This window comes from Oncorhynchus clarkii, chromosome 6 (genome assembly GCF_045791955.1).
Source record: "Oncorhynchus clarkii lewisi isolate Uvic-CL-2024 chromosome 6, UVic_Ocla_1.0, whole genome shotgun sequence".
NCBI lineage: Eukaryota > Metazoa > Chordata > Actinopteri > Salmoniformes > Salmonidae > Oncorhynchus > Oncorhynchus clarkii.
In genome coordinates this window covers 8,049,094-8,063,300 of record NC_092152.1, presented here as the reverse complement: position 1 = coordinate 8,063,300, position 14,207 = coordinate 8,049,094, and the positions used below count along the sequence as shown (strand labels likewise).

Below are 14,207 nucleotides of genomic sequence, written 5' to 3'. Positions count from 1 at the left end.
TGATGGTGGGAGGGTGATAGTACAGTAGTGATGCTGGGATGGTGTGATGGTACATTAGTGATGCTGGGGGGGTGATGGTACAGTAGTGATGCTGGGGGGGTGAGTATACAGTAGTGATGCTGCGGGGTGATGGTACATTAGTGATGCTGGTGGGGTGAGTATACAGTAGTGATGCTGGGAGGGGTGATGGTACAGTAGTAATGCTGGGGGGTGCTACATTAGTGATGATGGAGGGTGATGGTACAGTAGTGATGCTGGGAGGGTGATGCTACAGTCGTGATGCTGGAGGGTGATGGTAAAATAGCAAAATGACTAGGTAGATGTGAGAGAATAGAACGAAAAATAGTTATTCATGCTAATAAATAAATAACCAGATGATGAACATGTGCTCTTGTTCCAGACAGTGCTTTACGAGTAAAAGTATGACGGATGGTAGGTGATAGCTACCTGGAATGAGGTTGTCCTCCTTGAAGGTGGACATGGTCATGATGGTGAGCTGGCGCCGTGACTCCCTCTTCTCCCGAAGGATCTGCTGGAAGGTCCTCAGGCACTTCAGCCTCCGCACCTCCCTCTGGCTTATCTCCAGGGTGTGCTCCTCTGCTCTCTCTGCCTTTCCCGCTGCATCTCTTGCTGCCTCGCCTTCTGGGGCTGCAGGCGGTTCTGGGACTTCTGGGTCTTCTGTGTCGGGCTGTGGCAGCGACAGGGATGGGGGTTCGTCTCCCTGCTCCTCCTGGGGTGCCGACTCCTCAGCCGAGAAGGAGAGTGAGAGGGACTCTACAGTGGTGCATTGCGATAGAGAGATGTTCCGAGTGGGGGTGTGTGTTGGGCCCTGAGGCAGAGGAGAGGCTCCTTTTTCTTCTGCCTCTGCATTGGGTGGGGAGACCATAGGCTCTGGGCCAAGTGAAGCAAAGTCTAGGCCTGTTTGGGAAACGTCCTGTCCGGAGTAAGGAAGGAGAGAAGGTCCGTAAGGGTCATCCTGAGCCTGTTGGTGGCCGTCGCTGACCTCCTCTGGCAGGGTTTCACCTGGGCAGGGGTCTGAGTGGGCAGAGGAGAGGACACATGTCTGGGTTAGTCTCTCTGTGTCGTCCAAGGCCCCTGGGTCCAACCCATCCTCTTTTGACGTTTGGCATTTGACGTTTGACATATCTGCGTGGGGTAGGTTTGTTTGAGACTCCAACAAAAAGCTTGTGGGCTCAGTCTCATCTCCAGGACTCTTGTCGGTTCCGGGTCCCTCCAACTTGCGTAGTGCCTCCCGCAGGGCGGAGCTGAAGTCCAGCACGGCTCGCCCGATCCGCTTCACGTTAAAACCAACATTTTGGATCTCTGCGCTGTTAGGGCGCGGGAGGTGCCCTAGCATAACTCCTTCATCTGTACTGACCAATGGCATGTCTGTTTCAGCCACAGTAGTACAGGTCACCTGTAGTGAGCCCCAGGTACAGGTCCCCTCTGTAAACTCTTCAGTCATGTCGTGCTCATGGCCAGAATAGTTCTCCAGGTAACTATCTACTTGGCAGTCAGTTGTGTAGCTGAGATCTGTTGGGGGAGCTGTGTAGCCATAGCTCTCCACTCCTTCTGTATGTCCTTCCACTGAGTGGTAACCAGAGCTCTGGGGAAATAAGCAATCAGCAGCACCCTTGTATCCCAGGCTGGGGTACTCTGAGTGGATGTCTGTAGGAACTTGAGTCCCATGATGTTGTTGCAGCCTCCGTCTATGGCAGCGCCACTCCTCGCGACTAGAAGTGCCGGCGGGGGAGTTGTAGTGTAGTCCAGAGGAGTGGAGAGAGTGGAGGTCGGAGCTTCCTGTGGAGGACTCGGCCAGGGTACCAGTACTATACCCATCTGAGCCCCTATACCGATCCCAGCTCCCTGTCCCCTCCAAACAGGCAGGCCCCTCTCCTTCCTGCTCTTCCAGACTCCTCTGTCTGGAATAACAGTGTTCTTCACACCATATAGTCTTCTCAGTCCCACCATGTTCTCGGCCGCCACCACCCCAGCTCTCCACCCCACCACCCCTACTACCACCTCTAGCACCACCACGCCTTGCACCGTGGCTGGATGAGGGTCTCTCAAGGACCGACTCTGAATTGATGCTGTGTTCTGAGGATAGGGAGCTGGTGCTTGGGAAGTCCTGGTCGTCCTGCCGCTCCAGGTAGCCACAGCTCAGTTTGCTGACCATGGTGGGCTCTGGGATGCTGTGTTTCGGCAGCTGATCATCCTCCTGCTGCTGGCCAACAGGCTCCACTAATTCGGTGCCTGGCGAGACTGTGGTAGACTTCTCTTCTAATGTTGGCAAGTGGAACTCCACTGGCATCCCGTGGATGCTGTGGCGTTGGCTGAAGACGGACGGTCGGCAGACATTGGAATCTGAAGGCACCATCTGCCTGCCTAAACTGCCGTAGGCGCTGACAGGCCTCTGGTGAGGGGTGAAGGAGGATCCGTCACTGCCTCCTGCTGCCCCAGACCAAGCCCCATCTCCTGGACTGCCACTAGCCTTGTTTCCTGAGCGAATGCCCTCTATCTCCAGGAGCACAGCATCCACACAGGAAGACACCTCCTCTACAGAGCCACGCACGGATGAAAGGTAATCTCGCAGGTCCGAGATCTCCTCCTGGATTTTGTTGATCCCTCTAAGCTCTTTGAGAATGTGCTCGATGATGGCACTAGACTCCTCTTCCTCCTCTTCCTCCTCTTCCTCCTCCTCCTCGTCTTCTTCTTCCTCGTCCACCTCCAGCAGAGTATCGTGCCGTGTTCTGTTGAAGTTGTAATCCACATAGTCACCCATAGAAACAGGTCTCTTTTGATCTGCACGGGTCCGACCGAAGTCAGCCTTCCCTCCTGCTGCCCCTGCCTCTGCGGCAAACGTTGAGCTGTTCCTGTTTTGGCTAATCCGGTTCTGGTGTAGGGATTCTCTTCTCTGTTCTGGAATGGTCCGGATACCTGCCGGGATTATCCATTTCTGGTGTTTGGGTGTTCGTCTCTTTTCCGGGACAGTCCTAATCCCGTCTGGGATACTCAATTTCTGCTTCCCCGGAGATTGGCTTCTGCTATTGGGCTGCAGAGTGCAAGGGATCCTGACACAGCCCTCTCTGTTCAGCTCCACCTCCCCAATGCAGGAAGCCCCAGACACCCCTCCATGTGCCTTACAGGTGGGGATCCTCGAGGAGCAAACTTCCTCTCTGGGCCCACACCTCACAAAAATATTTGTGGCCTCCTTTCTCTTCTCCTGTCCCTCTCCTCCCCCCTCCTCCTCGATCCCAGCATAGTAAAGGTCTGGGGTGGGTAGTTCCTGGCCGGATCCTTGGAGCAGGCGGTGGATCTTCTCCCGAATGACAAGCGCTACCCTGGGGTTGGGGGCCCTCTTTTTGCGAACCCGTTCCTTGGTGTCGCCTTTGGGTGCAACGGGTGTTCCGTGTTGTCCATTGAAGCGGTTCTTGGAGAACATCTTCCCGGGACAGAAGCAGAGGCCCCTAGCCTTAGTTATCCCCCCCACATCGTTGCTGGAGTCACATTAAAAGAAGAGGCCGGCATCTAAGTCCGAGAGAACAGATTCATGGGTGCCTATTCAGCTGCACCTACCAGGAACTTTAGTTCATGGCTGTAGAGACACAAAATCAAGAAACAACACAATTTTACTTCAACAATGTGATTATTAGATAATATTAAGCCTATGGCGAATAGCACAGGAAAGCCATGTGACTCCAGTCATTTAGTCATTTATCTGCACACATTTCCTCTCGTTTCCCATCGAAGCAATAGTGGAAGAGGCATAATGTATCATCGGAACTGAAAACCAACCGCTCATTTAGTTCCAACGAAGTTGTAATCCATAGCACACTAGATAAACGCTGCATAAATACTTTCTATGTAGATGCAGATGTGTTCCGTTCACAGAGTTCCGTTCTCTCCATTAATGGAAATGGTTATTCACAGGAGCAATTGGGCTCAAGTACCTAGCTCTTGGGATTCTAGTTGAGTAAGTACCGCACCTAATTCTTAGAAACTCCTCTGTTATTAATTCACTATATTGTTATTCTGCCATTAAATTCCTAAAGGCCCATTTCTGAAAAGGATCGAGCAGAGGTCACTTAAATGTTGTGACAAGGGAGGCATTGGTTTGGCCATGGAATTGGAATTAATGTATCTGAGTAGCTAATTGAATTTCTGAATGGAATTGGAAAAAGGTAGAAGAAGATTTCAAAATATCATTTTTATTATTAAATGTTATTCTACTTTTTTTCAAATTACACTGAAAAAACCATCCTGGAACTACTGCATCTGGCAATATGAGAAATATGACACATGTACCAACATGGAGTCAACATAATGTGGATTTCTGATGAAGTGCGTTCTGTGTTCTGTGTTCCGTGTTCTGTGTTCCGTGTTCCTATGTGTCTTCTACTCAATCTTCCCCCAGGATCCCTCTCACAAATATGAGAGGAGAAGTTATGAAATATCTTCCCTCTGTTCAGTTGAAGCCTGTCTTCCCCTGGGCCTTAATGGCCTTTTAATTGCCTTGACTACTGTAGTAATTGCATATCCTGTAACTAGGCAGGTCCTTCACAAGCTAGGTAAGCTCCTTCGACTGACACAGATGAATGCACGCTACATACCCGACGTTCCTCGGATTAACTGTTATTGGATGCAACACAGGACACAACTTTAAACTGTCATAGACACGATTACCAACCTTTTCACACCTTCTCTAAGGGACAGAGAGAAAACAGGAGCGAGCACTTTTGAAAACGGTCTTCAATGAAAGGTTTTGTTGTGTGCCACTGTAAAGCCTTAGAGTTGAGCACCTCAGTGCGCTGCCATGTTTAATGACCATCTCTGACCGGTTTATTGAGGGTTTATTATTGAAGTCACACTTGGTAAACACACCATTCAAACTAAATCAGCCAAAGCCAAACACTGTGCGTGCGTGCGTGCGTGCGTGTGTGTGTGTGTGTGTGTGTGTGTGTGTGTGTGTGTGATCTACAGCAGTGGGAGTTAAAGGTCCCGTTTTTGCAGACGCTTTTCGGGGTAAGAATTACGTACCTTATTGTGATTGTTTTCATTAAAATGGTTAGAAAAATATATGTAAAAAAAACAGCTTCTTAGCAAAGATACATTTCTGCAGCAAAATATTGCTAGGACTGTCTGTGAGTGGTCTGAGTGAGGAGGGGAAAACTAGCTGTTATTGGCAGAGAGGTTTGGAACTCTCTTTCTTATTGGTCTATTAACTCATTTACCACATGATGATGTCACCAAGGAAGGCCAGAACACCATCCCACCAATACAGTATTTTCAAACAGCTCTTAAAATAAGGGAGTTATTATCAATACTTTCACAATTTCACAGTATTATCCCAACATCATAGTGTGGAAATATATATAAAACACAGGGGGAAAAAATCAAGGTTTTGACTGCACTGGGCCTTTAAGTTAAGCTGCACCCTGAGGGTGTCCGTTCCACCAGGGAATAGGAAAGGAAGTGCACGTTGGGAGACACACTGAACTAAACTTTAGCTGCTGCCTGCTGAGTGGATATACATTTGCTGCAAAACCAGGCAACACCCTGAAGATGCGAACACTGGATCTACCAATGACGTGTTGATTATACACATGTTATACACGTGTTATACACGTTTCACATTGTCAAAAGACTTCTGTCAAGTGTCACACTTGTTTACTCCACCTAACTGACCAAAGAGTTGGATGGGGGAAAGTTCCTTTTGAATGGTCGTGTTAGATCTTCAAAAAAGCATTCGACACAGTAGATTATGACATCCTACTGTTTAAAATATGAGTCCTGGGGTTTCAACGGGTTAACCGTGGAGTGGGTCAGAGAATATCCGTGGAGTGGGTCAGAGAATATCCGTGGAGTGGGTCAGAAAATATCCGTGGAATGGGTCAGAGAATATCCGTGGAGTGGGTCAGAGAATATCCGTGGAGTGGGTCGGAGAATATCCGTGGAGTGGGTCAGAGAATATCCGTGGAGTGGGTCGGAGAATATCCGTGGAGTGGGTCAGAGAATATCCGTGGAGTGGGTCGGAGAATATCCGTGGAGTGGGTCAGAGAATATCCGTGGAGTGGGTCGGAGAATATCCGTGGAGTGGGTCAGAGAATATCCGTGGAGTGGGTCGGAGAATATCCGTGGAGTGGGTCAGAGAATATCCGTGGAGTGGGTCGGAGAATATCCGTGGAGTGGGTCAGAGAATATCCGTGGAGTGGGTCGGAGAATATCCGTGGAGTGGGTCAGAGAATATCCGTGGAGTGGGTCAGAGAACATCTCACGGGTCAGAATCAAATGGCGGATGTGAAACGGATCGCTATCCGAAGGAGGGGCATGGCTTAAAAATATATATTTTTGGAAACCCGTTAGAGTAAATGTCTTTCCTGTTCATCTGTTCTGTTGTATTGCCATCACATGTTAAGGTTGAACACTGACAGTTTTAATAGAAGTGTTGATCAAGAACCTATGCAAATCACAAAGTTGGAATAATTACCACTTTATTACTTTATGTAATCAGAAATTGTAATATTATTCATATTATATTAAAGAATATGTCATGTGCATACATTTACAAGAAAAATGTACATTTTCAGTGTACTAACGTAACATGATGAACTGGAATGACATTTACGCTAACGGGTGGCCATAAAGAACTATCTGAAAGCATTGCCTCCAATAAGCCTCACCTCCAATCTGATACACTGACACTTCTACAATATATTATTAAAAAGGTTTAAAAAAATGAACCCCTCCTTTCACAAAAATTGTATTGTTTGAACTTTTACACAGAGGCTCCTCTGAGACCCTTTGGAGAGGGGGTCCTCTGAGACTCTTTGGAGAGGGGGTCCTCGAGACCCTTTGGAGAGGGGGTCCTCGAGACCCTTTTGAGAGGGGTTCTTGCCCTGGAAAGATTTTGCCGGCGTGGCAACTCAAGAGGTTCTTCCAGGCACCTAAACTTCTAAGAGTGAGACCTTTGATGTGAGTTAGATAGTCACCTACCTGGTGAGAATATTGTCTTGTTCTAACTAAGGTTTCTGACTAGGAAATCCAGATTTCTGGTTAGAAAAACTCTACCAACACTGGCAGGGAACCTTGACACACATAATTACTTGACACATTGGGAAAGAATTAACAAAAAAAACTTAGCAAACTAGATTGCTATTTGGCCCTAAACAGAGAGTACACAGTGGCTGAATACCTGACCACTGTGACCGACCCAAAAAGAAAGAAGCTTTGACTATGTACAGACTCAGTGAGCACAGCCTTGCTATTGAGAAAGGCTGCTGTAGAGAATAAAGAGAAGACAGGCTATGTGCACACTGCCCACAAAATGAGGTGGAAACTGAGCTGCACTTCCTCCTGCCAAATGTATGACCATATTAGAGAGACATATTTCCCTCAGATTACACAGACCCACAAAAAACTAGAAATCAAATCCAATTTTGACAAACTCCCATATCTACTGGGTGAAATACCACAGTGTGCCATCACAGAAGCAAGATTTGTGACCTGTTGCCACAAGAAAAGGGCAACCAGTGAAGAACACACACCGCTGTAAATACAACCCATATTTATGTTATGTTGTTTTTCACTTTTGCTTATTATCTACCTCACTTGCTTTGGCAATGTTAACACATGTTTCCCATGCCAATAAAGCCCCTTGAATTGAATTGAGAGAGAGAGAGAGAGAGAGAGAGAGAGAGAGAGAGAGAGAGAGAGAGAGAGAGAAAATATAATGGAGGGAGATGAGAGAGAGAGCATAAGAGTGAAAGAGCGATAGAGAGAGAGGGAGAGAGAGAATGTGAGTGAGAAAGAAAAAGAGAGTGATGCTTGTGTCTTTTTCTGAGGCCAGCAGAAACACAGACATGTCTGTCTAAAGCACCTGTGTCCAACTCCTTCCACACAAGGCCGAGTGTCTGTGGGTTTTCGCTCCACCCTTGTACTTGATTGATGAATTAAGGTCACAAATTAGTAAGGAACTCCCCTCACCTGGTTGTCTAGCTCTTAATTGAAAGGAAAAACCAAACACCCACAGACACGTCAGGAAATTAGTTTGACACCCCTGGTAACGGCATGGTAGAGACTGATGGACGCCAACAATGTGTGGTCTCTAAACATAAATATATCTGGGAAGAACACTCCTCTGGACGCCATGGCAACACAGTGCCAGGTCCCTGTGGCCCAGAGACAGAGCTTCAGCTAACTAAAGAACGAGAAGCGGAGGAGGAGAAGAGGAGGAGAGGCGAAAGATGGGATCACAGCACTACTGTGGTGGGAGGAAGAGTTCAGTGACTCCAGCTGTCACAGCTGCCATTAACGAGAGAGAGAGACAGAGACAGAGAGAGACAGAGGGAGAAACCGAGAGAGAGACACAGAGAGAGGGAGAAACAGAAAGAGATAGACAGAGAGAGGGAGAAACAGAGAGAGAGAGAGAGTACAGGTGAGAGAGGGAAAATAAGAGATTAAGAGAGAGACAGAGAGGGAGAAACCGAGATAGAGAGACAGAGAGAGGGAGAAACAGAAAGAGAGAGACAGAGAGGGAGAAACCAAGAGAGAGACACAGAGAGAGGGAGAAACCGAGAGAGAGACACAGAGCGAGGGAGAAACAGAAAGAGATAGACAGAGAGGGAGAAACAGAAAGAGAGAGACAGAGAAGGAGAAACCGAGAGAGAGACAGAGGGAGAAACCGAGAGAGAGACACAGAGAGAGGGAGAAACAGAAAGAGATAGACAGAGAGAGGGAGAAACAGAGAGATAGAGAGTACAGGTGAGAGAGGGAAAATTAGAGATTAAGAGAGAGGAAGACAAGGGAGAGAGCAAGAGAGAGAGACAGAGAGAGGAAGACAAGGGAGAGAGCAAGAGAGAGAGACAGAGAGAGGAAGACAAGGGAGAGAGCAAGAGAGAAGCATAGCAATGGAGTGAAATACAAATATAGGTGGAGAAGAAGAAAATGAAAATAAAAGAATAATGAGAGAGAGAAAGGAGGATAAAGACTAGCTGAATGAGAGAGAGAGAAAGGAGGGCAAAGACTAGCAGAATGATAGAGAGAGGAAGGAGGATAAAGACTAGCAGAATGATAGAGAGAGGACGGAGGATAAAGACTAGCAGAATGATAGAGAGAGGAAGGAGGATAAAGACTAGCAGAATGAGAGAGAGAGGACGGAGGGTAAAGACTAGCAGAATGAGAGAGAGAGGACGGAGGGTAAAGACTAGCAGAATGAGAGAGAGAGGACGGAGGGTAAAGACTAGCAGAATGAGAGAGAGAGGACGGAGGATAAAGACTAGCAGAATGAGAGAGGACAGAGGATAAAGACTAGCAGAATGAGAGAGAGAGGACGGAGGGTAAAGACTAGCAGAATGAGAGAGGACAGAGGATAAAGACTAGCAGAATGAGAGAGAGAGGACGGAGGATAAAGACTAGCAGAATGAGAGAGGACAGAGGATAAAGACTAGCAGAATGAGAGAGAGAGGACGGAGGGTAAAGACTAGCAGAATGAGAGAGAGAGGACGGAGGGTAAAGACTAGCAGAATGAGAGAGAGAGGACGGAGGATAAAGACTAGCAGAATGACAGAGAGAGGACAGAGGATAAAGACTAGCAGAATGAGAGAGGACAGTGGATAAAGACTAGCAGAATGAGAGAGAGAGGACGGAGGGTAAAGACTAGCAGAATGAGAGAGGACAGAGGATAAAGACTAGCAGAATGAGAGAGAGAGGACGGAGGATAAAGACTAGCAGAATGACAGAGAGAGGACAGAGGATAAAGACTAGCAGAATGAGAGAGAGAGGACGGAGGGTAAAGACTAGCAGAATGAGAGAGGACAGAGGATAAAGACTAGCAGAATGAGAGAGAGAGGACGGAGGATAAAGACTAGCAGAATGAGAGAGAGAGGACGGAGGATAAAGACTAGCAGAATGACAGAGAGAGGACGGAGGATAAAGACTAGCAGAATGAGAGAGAGAGGACGGAGGATAAAGACTAGCAGAATGACAGAGAGAGGAAGGTAATGACTAGTGGAATGACAGAGAGAGGACGGAGGATAAAGACTAGCAGAACGACAGAGAGAGGAAGGTAATGACTAGTGGAATGATAGAGAGAGGACGGAGGGTAAAGACTAGCAGAATGAGAGAGAGAGGACAGAGGGTAAAGACTAGCAGAATGAGAGAGAGAGGAAGGTAATGACTAGTGGAATGATAGAGAGAGCAAAGAAGAAAAAAAGAGAAAGTACGACAGTTATCAGCTGAAAGCCAGTCCCACTAGGAGACGGTTACCAACTGAAATCCAGTCCCTCCAGGAGACAGATATAAGCTGATAGCCAGTCCCTCCAGGAGACAGTTATCAGCTGAAAGCCAGTCCATCTGGGACACATTCATCAAATGAACACCAGTGACTCCAACAGACATTCATCAGCTGAAATCTTGTCCTTCTAGTAGACAGATATCAGCTGAAAGCCTATCCATCTAGGAGACAATTACCAGCTGAAAGCCTATCCATCTAGGAGACAATTACCAGCTGACAGCCTATCCATCTAGGAGACAATTACCAGCTGACAGCCAGCCCCTCTTGGACACAGTTATCAGCTGAAAACCAGTCCCTCCAACAGACAGTTATCATCTGAACGCCAGCCCCCCAAGGAGACAGTTATCAGCTGAGGCCAGCCCCCCCAGGAGACAGTTATCAGCTGAAGCCAGACCCTCCAACAGACAGTCATCAGATGAAAGCCAGTCCCTCCAACAGACAGTTAGCAGCTGAAAACCAGTCCCTCCAACAGACAGTTATCATCTGAAAGCCAGCCCCCGCAGGAGACAGTTATCAGCTGAACGCTGACCCCTCTTGGACACAGTTATCAGCTGAAAACCAGTCCCTCCAACAGACAGTTATCAGCTGAAAACCAGTCCCTCTAGGATTCCATGATTGCAATTTTTTTATAGCAAAATCACAATTTCCCTCATTATATGTGAGTGCTTGCAAATTTGACCAATCACAGCACCACTCCACATAAAGCAGTTGTATCACCGCAATAGTATTGCATGCAACTAACCCATCACCACTGTACAACATTTCAACCAATCAACGCACATTCACCGCATAATTTTGACAGGCACTTCATCCGAGTGCACTGAGATACAGAAAGGGGGAGGAGTGGCCATATGTAAACATGTCAAACCTATTTTCATGGTGTCCTAATCTTTAATTAAAAATGTGAACTTCTGTTCATTTCCGTTCATAGACTACAGCTCAGTGTTCAACACTATAGTGCCCTCCAAGCTAAGGTCACTGGGACTGAACACCTTCCTCTGCAACTGGATCCTGGACTTCCTGACGGGCCGCTTCCAGGTGGTGAGGGCAGGCAACAACACATCCGTCACGCTGACCCTCAACACGGGGGTCCCTCAGGTGTGCGTGCTTAGTCCTCTCCTGTACTCTCTGTTCACCCACTACTGCGTGGCCGTGCACGACTCAAACACCATCATTGCCGAGGACAAGACAGTGGTGGGCCTGATCGTCAATGACCATGAGACAGCCTATTGGGGGGAGGTCAGAGACCTGGCAGTGTGGTGCCAGAACAACAACCTCTCCCTCGACGTCAGCATCTATTCCCCACTACTTCTGTCCAGTTAAGAGATTAGCATTTACATGACGCACACTCACGAACAGAAGCACACAGGCCTGCATGTACACACAGCAATTAAACTGACCTACAGTACCAGTCAGCAGTGTGGACACACCGACTCATTCCAGGGTTTGTCTTTGTTTTTACTATTTTCTACATTGTAGAATAATAGTGAAGGCATCAAAGCAATAAAATAACACCTATGGGATCGTGTAGTAACCAAAAAAAAGTGTTTTAAAAAAAAAATTACAATATATTTCATATTTTAGTTTCTTCAAAGTAGCCACCTTGATGACAGCTTTGCACAATAAAGAAAAAGCCTGGACTGAGTAGGTGTGTCCAGTAAACTAAGTACCACCACGAAACTGTGTTTGTGATATTAAACGGATTGCATTGCAATGTAAAGTATTTCCAGTTAAAGTCACTTTAGTTTTTAAGAGAGCTGGAGAGTAACAAGCAGAGAACTTCATCGGCTTCATTCAATAGAGGGGATAGTAGGGTGGATGGGGAGAGGGAGGAGGGTAGTAGGGTGGATGGGGAGAGGGAGGGGATAGTAGGGTGGATGGGGAGAGGGAGGAGGGTAGTAGGGTGGATGGGGAGAGGGAGGGGATAGTAGGGTGGATGGGGAGAGGGAGGAGGGTAGTAGGGTGGATGGGGAGAGGGAGGGGATAGTAGGGTGGATGGGGAGAGGGAGGGGATAGTAGGGTGGATGGGGAGAGGGAGGAGGGTAGTAGGGTGGATGGGGAGAGGGAGGGGATAGTAGGGTGGATGGGGAGAGGGAGGAGGGTAGTAGGGTGGATGGGGAGAGGGAGGGGATAGTAGGGTGGATGGGGAGAGGGAGGAGGGTAGTAGGGTGGATGGGGAGAGGGAGGGGATAGTAGGGTGGATGGGGAGAGGGAGGGATAGTAGGGTGGATGGGGAGAGGTAGGGGGGTAGTTGAAATCACTCTACCAAACAAATCAAATAAGTGGGCTCCCCTCCACCGTTCCACCCCTCCCTTCATCCTTTCATCCCTCTCCTCTCCGCTCCGCTCCTCTCCTCTCCTCTCCTCTCCTCTCCCTCTGCAACTGGATCCTGGACTTCCTGATGGGCCGCCACCAGGTGGTAAGGGTAGGCAACAACATGGAGGCCACGCTGATCCTCAACACGGGGGCCCCTCAAGGATGCGTGCTTAGTCCCCTCCTGTACTCCCTGTTCACCCACGACGTCGTGGCCAAGCATGACTTCAACACCATCATTAAGTTTACTGACGACACAAGAAAGGTAGGTCTGATCACCGACAATGATGAAACAGCCTATAGGGAAGAGATCAGAGACTTGGCAGTGTGGTGCCAGGATAACAACCTCTCCCTCAACGTGAGCAAGACAAAGGAGCTGATCATGGACTACAGGAAAAGGAGGGGCGAACACTCCCCATTCACCTCGACTGGGCTGTAGTGGAGCGGGTCAAGAGTTGCAAGTTCCTTGGTGTCCACATCAGCAAAAAACTATCATGGTCCAAACACTGATAGAAGACAGTCGTGAAGAGGGCACAACAACAACTTTTCACCCTCAGGAGACTGAAAAGATTTGGCATGGGTCCCCAGATCTTCAACTGTTCTACAGCTGCACCATCGAGAGCATCCTGCAACTGCTCGGCATCCGACCGTAAGGCACAACAGAGGGTACAGTCCAGTAAATCACTGGGGCCAAGCTTCCTGCCATTCAGGCCCTACACTACAGTTCAAAGGTTTGGGGTCACTTAGAAATGTCCTTGTTTTTGAAGTAAAAGCACATTTCCTATCCATTAAAATAGATCAGAAGTACAGTTTAGACATTGTTAATGTTGTAAATGACTTTTGTAGCTGAAAATGGCAGATTTTCTATTGAATATTTACATAGGCGTATAGAGGCCCATTATCAGCAACAATCACTCCTATGTTCCAATGGCACGTTGTGTTAGCTAATCCAAGTTTATCATTTTAAAAGGCTAATTGATCATTAGAAAACCCTTTTGCAATTATGTTAGCACAGCTGAAAACTGTTGTGCTCATTAAAGAAGCAATAAAACGGGCCTTTTTTAGACTAATTGAGTACCTGGAGCATCAGCATTTGTGGGTTCGATTACAGCCTCAAAACGGCTAGAAACAAAGACCTTTCTTCTGAAACTCGTCAGTCTTTTCTTGTTCTGAGAAATGAAGGCCAAGAAACTGAAAATCTCAAACAACGCTGTGTACTATACCTTTCACAGAACAGTACAAACTGGCTCTAACCAGAATAGAAAGAGGAGTGGGAGGTCCCGGTGCACAACTGAGCAAGAGGTCAAGTACATTAGAGTGTCTAGTTTGAGAAACAGACGCCTCACAAGTCCTCAACTGGCAGCTTCGTTAAATAGTACCCGCAAAACACCAGTCTCAACGTCAACAGTTAAGAGGCAACTCCAGGATGCTGGCCTTCTAGGCAGAGTTGCAACTTGCTGTTTATTATCTATGCATAGTCACTTTACCTCTACCTGAATGTACAAATTTCCTTGAGTAACCTGTACCCCGGCACATTGACTCAGTACCGGTACCCCCTGTATATAGTCTCCACATTGACTCAGTACCGGTACCCCCTGTATAT

At 47.6% G+C, this 14,207-nt stretch overlaps 1 protein-coding gene across 1 annotated transcript in view; it reads right to left on the bottom strand.

The window, feature by feature from the left end:
• LOC139411852 (protein unc-13 homolog B-like) overlaps window positions 1-3,442 on the bottom strand; it is a 78,833-nt gene extending 75,391 nt beyond the window's left edge. Inside the window, exon 1 of the mRNA XM_071158594.1 lies at window positions 448-3,442. Coding sequence (XP_071014695.1) covers window positions 448-3,442 — 2,995 coding nt within the window. The remainder of the gene's footprint in view (window positions 1-447) is intronic.
• Window positions 3,443-14,207: the final 10,765 nt, after the last annotated feature.